Source organism: Ornithorhynchus anatinus, chromosome 16 (assembly GCF_004115215.2).
Source record: "Ornithorhynchus anatinus isolate Pmale09 chromosome 16, mOrnAna1.pri.v4, whole genome shotgun sequence".
Taxonomy (NCBI): domain Eukaryota; kingdom Metazoa; phylum Chordata; class Mammalia; order Monotremata; family Ornithorhynchidae; genus Ornithorhynchus; species Ornithorhynchus anatinus.
In genome coordinates this window covers 41,887,994-41,896,205 of record NC_041743.1, presented here as the reverse complement: position 1 = coordinate 41,896,205, position 8,212 = coordinate 41,887,994, and the positions used below count along the sequence as shown (strand labels likewise).

General features: G+C 53.7%; 1 protein-coding gene across 6 annotated transcripts in view; it reads left to right on the top strand.

Moving 5' to 3' along the window:
- Positions 1-5: 5 nt before the first annotated feature.
- TMEM54 (transmembrane protein 54) overlaps positions 6-8,212 on the top strand; it is a 12,916-nt gene continuing 4,709 nt past the window's right edge. For 4 of the 6 annotated variants that reach the window (XR_003765066.1, XM_007671754.3, XM_029080477.1 and 1 more), the window contains exon 1: positions 6-1,093. Coding sequence is in view for 5 of the 6 variants with exons in the window: in XM_007671754.3 (XP_007669944.2) it covers positions 778-1,093 (316 nt within the window). In the remaining variant the exon portion in view is untranslated. Of the gene's footprint in view, positions 1,094-7,789; positions 8,143-8,212 lie in introns of those variants that run through there. The other 2 variants (XM_029080478.1, XM_029080479.2) reach the window with 2 other exon arrangements.

Genomic DNA, 8,212 nt, shown 5'->3' with positions numbered 1-8,212 from the left:
GGGACGCCACGGGTCCGTGCCCCCTGGGAGATGGACGGATTGCAACGGGGAAAGAGTGATTCCCAACGAAAAGGGAATGGCTGTGAGTACGGAACCGGGGGCGCCAACCCGGCCCCGTTGCTGGACGGTGTCATTTGGTTGCCCCAAAGGGAAGGGGAACACCCCCGCGCCGCGCCGCGGAAGGATGAGTCGTCAGGCCTGGCCTAGCCTGCCCCCTAGAGATGGATTTTGGTCTTCCCAAGAGAAGTCGAGCCTCACCTCACCGTAATCATGCGTGCCGGAGGAGGGGGCGGGTTTCTGGCGTGCAGCTCTGCAGAAGATCCCTGCATGGACGCATTGAGGAATAGCAAGTTGGGGGAGAGAAGTAAGCATTCCCTGCTGGTGGGAGGAAGCACGAAGTCCGGGCGCAGAATGGGCACCAAGCCACGATCACCCCGGGATCCAGTCGGCATCTTGCGCTACTTCTCCCCCATCCCGCTCTGGGATTTGAACTCCTGCCTCCTCTGGCCGTCCACCGAGGTGGGCCGGTCGACGTCTGGCAGACTTGCAAAGCCGGGGACAAGCGGACAAGCAACCTTCATCTTAGCGGGGCCAGTTGGCGGTCCCCATCCGGCCGGGCTGGAACTATACAGAGCGAGGGTGAGGAACGGGGGAGGATCGAACAAACTGCAACCATCTGTTTGAAGGTCTCTCGCCACCCGGGGACCACCGGGAGACTTACGAGCCTCTGGTTTGCGAAAACCAGTTAGTGGTACTTCGAGTTCGGAGCGCGTAGGCATGTTCGGCCTCCCCACTTTGAGCCTGCGTTGCCTGGGCTGTTGCCAAGTAGGGGTAGGCTTCACCGGTGGGCTTAGTGTGGGGGGCGGAAAGAGCGTCAGACAGAGTAACACCTGTCCCCGCGTTCTACCCAGGTGCAGGGAGTTGTCCAGGTACCCTCAGTGTTTGAAGATGACGCTACTGTCGGTGAAACGTATCTGTCAACTAATGAGAGAATCCTGTCATCACGAGAACGATGGCTTGAATTTTCCAGAAGAAGCGAGGGATCGTGCAGAGCCAGTCCTAAACCACCCCCAAGCCGGTCTCCCTCTGAAAGGTAGGGATGCCGCCTAAGGCCGATGAGCAGAAAAATCTCAGTTCTCTGCAGCGAGAGTCTGCCGTCGTCGAGGGAAGTATGCGCGTCCCCCAGATGGGTTACCGGGTGGCTTCCTCTTAGCGAGAGGGCATGGAGATGATGATAATTGTGGTACTTGTTAAATGCTTATTATGTGCCAGGCTCTGTTCTAAAGGTTGGGGGAGGTACTAGCTAATCAGGGATCCGGAAGAGAGCTCGAGTGGAAGAGTGAGTTGCAAGGTATGGCTTGATGGACTAGCCGTATTTACAGCTGAGTATTCGCACCACCCTCAGACCTACAGCACTTAACATGTCTATAAATTATTTAATTTAGTGTCTGTCTCACCTTCTAGACTTTAAGCTCACGAGCAAGGAACACGTCTACTGACTCTGTATTGTACTCTCCTAAATGCTTAATCCAGTGCGCTACGTGCAGTAAGCACTCAATAAATATGATCGATTTTGTGGATATGTGCGATGTTGTGGATGGCACCAGCTGGGACACGGTGGTACATTTTGGCCATTATTGAAAATCAGCGTGGCCTATTGGCAAAGAGCACAGGGTTAGGAGTCAGAGGACCCGGGTTCCAATCCCGGCTCGGCCATTTGCCTGCTGTGAGACCTTGGACAAGGCGCTGCATTTCTCTGCCTCAGTTTCCTCATCTTTAAAATGAGGATCCAATGCTTGTTCTCCTTCCCACTTACACTGTGGATCCCATGTGGGATAGGGCCCTTCTCTGACCTGATTGTCACGTATACACCTCGGCACTTAGGATAGTGCTGGGAACATAGTAAGTGCTTAAAAGACACCACGATTATTATTATCCCGGAGCTGGAGGAGAAATTGAGGTTCTGCATCACCTCCCATCTGCGCTTGGATGGATACAGGGTGACGAAAGCTCCATTGCCCAACCGACACAGTTTGGAACCACTGGGTGCCGTGGTCAGGTGTTTAGGAACACGCTCTGTTGAGGAGGGTGATGGGGTAAGAGGATAGAAACTCTCAGGACATAAACTAGGGCAGTGAGTGTGTGGTACGTGGCTGACAGGAGAAGGGAAAACAGAGAACCAGCTTGCCATTTAATTTTCAAGATAACAGGATTTTAAAAGCATGCAGCAACCCCAGGCTGATGAATAACTTATGCAAGTTGGTCTGTAGGATATATCCATGAATATAAAAAGCTGAGGTGTGGGACAATGCATGCAAATATTAATGGTCCCAGGCAGTGGAGCATGGGGGATTTGAAGAGATTTTCAGATTTTTTTTACATTCTCTTTTGGCCTGAGGGCAAGCCCAACATTATTAATACCCAAAATTAACTTGCACGGGATGAAGCGCCGTGCAAACAAGATGCCTGCCTAGAAATCTTGACATTCACACTTTAAGTGATTGGCAGCCTAATTTACACATCCAGACCCCTCCCAGTTCATCAATCAATAGTTGGGACTTCCCACCGGGGCAAAGTTCTGCGTGCTTGGAAGAGTATAATCGAGTTAGACGAAATGCTCCAGCTAACGATCCTGCTGGGAAGAAAGACTAAATTTTGGAAGCAGTGTTATAGGAGTATTTATTAAGCGCCTACTGAGTGCAAAGTACTGTGTTGAGCTCTTGGAGAAAATATCCAGGTGGGAATTAAACACAGTTCCTGCCCCTCGTGGGGTTCACAGTCTGAAAGTTTGTGGAGAGAGGAGATTAGAGAGAGACTCAGCAGGAGTGATGAAACGTTAAAACACAACACAAACAGACAAAATGGACTCAGAGTCGATGTGCCCTAGGGGAAAGAGCATGGACCCAGGAGTCAGAGAACCTGGGTTGAATGCCAGCTCTGTCATTTGCCAGCTGCGTGACCTTGGGCCAGTCACTTATTGGCTCCGTGTCTGTTTCCTCATCTGCAGAATGGGGATTGGATACCTTTTCTTCCGCCTACTTAGACTGTGAGCCCTGTGTGTCCCACCTGATTATCTTGTATCTACCCCAATGCTTAGTACATTGACTGACACACAGTGCTTAACAAATACCACTATTCTTATGATGATGATGATTACAGGAGGAACAAGAGACTGGGAAGATGGATTGGTGGATGAGTAATGGCTCGTAGCAGGGTAGATAAGTTGCCGTGTGCAGAAACTCTAAGAGTGGGTGTCTACCAACTCTGTACTCTCCTGAGCGCTTAGTATAGTGCTCTGCACACAGTAAGCATTCGATAAATACCATCGATTGTGAATACAGAAGTGCCCTTGGGAGGAAGTTGGGAGGAAATCAATGATATTTATCGTGCCCTTTGGGCACAGCACTGTACTAAGCACTTCGGAGAGTTGGCAGACACGATCCCTGCCCTCAGGGAGCTTACAGTCTATATCGGCTGAGATCTGGACAGATGTAAAATGAATCCAGGAAAGACCTTTGGAGGAGATAGGATTTCCGACGAGCTCCTTCTCCATCCCATCGCCACCCTCGTGCGGGCAGGTGGAAGTAAGTCAAAAATGAATGGTGTCGGCGGATGAGAGCCCCCCACTGAGCTTCCGGCCTCTCAACTCTGCTGAACCGAAAAGCAGAGAGCCACCGGCAAATCTCCTTATCGCTAGTCAGCTAATGAGGCAGATATTAGTGCTTTTAAAACAAAATTTCCGTAAAACATTTCCAGCCCGCTAGTTCTCCGGCCGACCGGGTGCTGGCTTCAGGGGCTGAGGCTCCCTAGTGGAGCGAATACTTTCACTTGAAGTAAAATCCCTTAATCAGGAGAAAGCCTGAGTCTTGACTTTACAGTGAGATTAGGGTGGAAGGCCGAGGCTTAGTGATGAGGGGATCTCGGGGCTGGGGACGGAGACGGGGAGACATGAAAGAGCTTAAAGGGGAGGTGATTAAGGGGGAGGAGCATGCCGTGGCCCCAGTCCTGGATGGTCAACTCGGAATGGCCGGAGAGGTGAGATGGCCAGGAGGCTAAGGCCTGGCTACCCCAGTGTTTAGAACAGTGCCTGGCACATAGCCTTAGTAAAGACCATTAACCAAAAAAAAAAGACTGGTTGAGCCAGAGGCCTGCTAAGCTACCCCAAAGCTCTGACCTCGATTTACTCCCTCTCCACCCTGCCATGGCCACGGCATTGGAGAGAGGTGGGGCGAGGCACAGCTAGAAGACAAAAGAGGGAACTGTTGTAGTCCTGAGTTGTGGCGGGAGAGAAGTTAGGGGCTGGAGGAATGATTGGAATGTTTGCTAATTCGTTTCAGAGTTGGGGAGGTTGGGCGAGCGGAGAGAGCAACACCTGAGTCTGAGCGATAATACAGACCCATCCAAGGTGGGAGCTACCTTTTCAGGGAAGGCCAGAGGTGTACAACTCCCTAATATTGAGAAGGGTTTGTGACACCCCCTGAGGTGCGAGGTGGCCTTAAGGAGAAAGAGGGGTGAGCGGGTCAGGGAGGGAAGTGGAGAAGCAGGGATTGAGGCCCAGAAATGAGATCCAGAAGGTGTGGTAAGTGAGGAGGTAGCCCACCTGCCTGGAGCATGGAGAATCACCCTAAACCCGAGGATTTAGCGGAGGCCGAACCAGCAGTGGCCAAGCGGAACAGCAGCTGGTGTGATCTCGCTAATAGGGGTTTGGCCCGGTTTGGATGTATTTAGTAGGTCAGCAGGAGAGCGGGCACCAGCCTGCCGGATGCTTGGGCGATGTTCGATCGCCCTGGCCTGCTCAGGCAAAGGGCTGGATATTGGGAGGGAAGAAATTCTGGGGTCTGGCCCGGTCATCGATTCATCAGCCAGTGTTACTTATTGAGCACTTATTGAGTGCAGAGCACTGAACTAAAGCGCTTTTCCCAGGCCAAGCCCCTGTTCTACAGATGCACAAACTTAGGCAGAAATTGCCCATCCATCCCCGCCTCGGCCCAGTTCCCCTCCCCTGCCGATCCAGTTTATGCCCTTGAGACCCCAGTCTGTCAATCGAATTTGTTGAGCACTTACTGTGTGCAGAGTACGGTACTAAGCTCTTGGGAGAGTATAGTATAACAATATAATTGACACATTTCCTGGCCACAACAGACTTACGGGCTAGAGGGGGAGACAGACATTAATAGAAATACATTAATAGAAATAAATAACAGATATGGACATAAGTGCTGTGAGCCAGGCTCAGCTGGATGATCTGGGGAGGGTCTTTGGACCCTGGTCCCCCTGTTCTCCCCTCCTTCCTCCCTCTCAGTCTCAGGGCCCAAGACAGCAAGATCTGGGCTGCGGCCCAGGGCGTAAGAGATCTGCCCCATACCCAGGCTCCACTACTACTAATGATGATAAAAATTAGTCAATCGTATTTATTGAACACTTATTGCAGATCACTGCACTAAGTGCTTGGGAAAGTACAATATAACATATTCCCTGCCCACATTGAGTTAAGAGCTTACCATGTGCCAAGCACTGTATTAGGTGCTGGGGCAGATTCAAACAAATCAGTCCCTCCATAGGGTTCACGGTCTAAGCAGGAGAGAGAACAGGTATTGTATCCTCATTCTGCAGATGAGGGAATTGAGGCACGGAGAAGTAAAGTGGGTTGCCCAGGGTGTCACAGCGGTCACCCTGGCGGGGTCAGATTCAGAACCCAAGTCCTCGGACTCCCAGGCCCTGCTGCTTTCCCGATTCCAGTTTCCTCAGTCAATCAATAGTATTTATTGAACACTGTGCTCAGAGCACTGCTCTAAGTATTTGGGAAAGTGCATTACAGTAAGACATGATGCCTGCCCTCAAGAAGGTTACAGACTAGAGGGGAAGACGGACATTTCCGAGTCAAAATCTGCTACCAGATGGAAGCAGGGAAGGATTGAAGGCCCATTAGCTGTTGATTCTCTGAGGGGGTTCTTCCGGGTGCCCCTTCTCCGTGCATAGACACGCATGCACACACTCACACAGACACACAGAATAATGAGATCAGACTCAGCGTGGATACCACTGGGTTTGGAAATCAGGCTCCAGACTTCTTTTTGCGAGCCCAGCAGAGAGCGGAGGCCAGGCGGAGATTAGCCCAGCCGGGTGGGTGTAGGACACGTGAGGAGCCCAGCATCCAGCTGGGAGCCAAGAGACGAGTGTCGCAGTCGGGTTCAACCGTGATTCCCTGCGTGACCTTGAACGAGTCACTCGACCTCTCTGGGCCTCAGTTTCTCCAGCTGTAAGATGGGGCTCATAACCGTAATCCCTGCCCTTCCCTGCTCCCCCCAGGGACTTGGGGAGCACAATAGAATCATCGGATTGGAGAGGAGGGGAAAGCACAGTAGAGATATTATGAAGGGGGAAGAGAGCCAGGGTGTTCCTTCCAGATCATCTACTGGGCTACCTCACCCTCTCCTCTTTCTTCCGGGGTCTGATTCCTCACAAGCCCCTTCCAGAAAGGGCCCGGGGAAATGTGAAACCTCATTAGAGTCGAGCTGAGCAGTAGACAGTGGCGTGGGAGCAGCGCCATAGAGGACAGAGCTGCGATCCTGGAGCCGCCAGGCACCAAATGCAAATTGCAGAGCTGGGCGGCTGGATGGCCGGGGGCAGGAGGGGCTCGGCCGTCCGTCTGCCCGAGGCCTCTAGAGCAACCAATTGAGTGGCCGGATTCGATGGCTCCTGCCCCACCCCCCAACTCCCCGTTACCGGGCAGAAGGTGGTCATCTCGGGTTTGCTCCTCTCAGGCTTGAATGCAGCCCCGCTGGGGAGCTGAAGATGCAGCCCGGAGACCAAAGTGGGATCCGGGAGGTTGGCGGCGGCCTCGCCGGGGCCAGTTCCCCGGGAAGGACCGGTCCATTAATGACAGTCCCTTGGGATCCAGACCGGGACCGAAGGCCCCAGATCCATCAGTCGAGTCGGGGTCTGGCTCTCTGTTCCCCAGATTTGGGGTCGGTCCAAGACACCCTGAGTTGTCCCCCCACTCAACCACATCACAAGGACACAAACTCTGGAGAAGCATGGCAGGAGTGTTGTGGTAGGCCACCCTGGCCTCCTCTGGGACCCTTGGGTTCTGGAGCTGGTCCTCTCCCCACTGGGACAGACGCAACAACAACACCTATTACGGTATTTAGCATCCACTAACTGGGCCGAACACTGTGCTGAGCGCTAGAATCGATACGAGATAATCAGATTGGGCTAAGCGCTCAATAAATACAATTGATTGACACATTCTCTGCCCCACCTGACCCTCACAGTCTAAGAAGGTGAGCCAGTATCTCATTTTTCATTTTACAGATGAGGACACTGAAACCCGGAGAGGTTAAGGGACTTGCCCAAGGTCATGCAGCTAGCCGGGGGTAGAGCTGGAACTGGAACCCAAGTCTCCTGGCTCCTAGTCCCACATATTTCTCAAGAAGCCATAGCGACAACCTCAGAGAGGCTGGGGCGACCTCCTTTCTGCCCCCAAGATGCACAAGAATGCCCCCTCAGGGCTGCTATTTCTGGCTCCTGGTCGGGGCATCGTGGGGAGTCCAGAAAGTGGGGAACAGGTCGGCCTAGGGGGAGCTTATGACGCATACACACACACACACACATGTATACACACAAGGGAAAGTTGGGGGAGAGAGAAGACTTGCCTCAGTGTGGATGGGAGAGGAGCGGGTTGCCCGCAGGCTGGAGAGACCAGGAAAGGCTGGGAGAGGCTGACATACCTAGATAACTAGAGCAGGGTGACTGAAGCGCTGTGGGTGGGGTCTGAGCCGTGAATCATTCCTCCTAGGGGCCGGGGAAGGTGGAGTCGGGCCCTTTGTGTCGGCCCGGCCCGCAGAGCTGGTCAAACAGGAACCCGAGATGCAAAGGAGGTTTTGAGCCACCGGGGTTTGGCAGCAGGAGGTCGATGGGAGAGGAGGCGCCCGGGCCGAGGGGACCCCGTTGTACGGGAGAGTCGGGGGCTGCGGACTGGGCCAGGGAGACCGAGTCCCGCTCTGGGCCCTCGGGATTCGGGGAGGATGGGCGCTGAGGGCCGGAAGGGCGCCGGGAGAGAGGAGGCCTGCTAACTGGGACCCTCTCGGGAGGAGCAGCGGCCTACAGGCGCCGGGCGAGTCAGGATGTGTCTGCGTCTGGGTGAGCTGTTCCCCCCGGCCGGGCCTGGCTCGGCCGGCGGCTGGTGGAAGGGCGGGCAGAGATGGGGAGC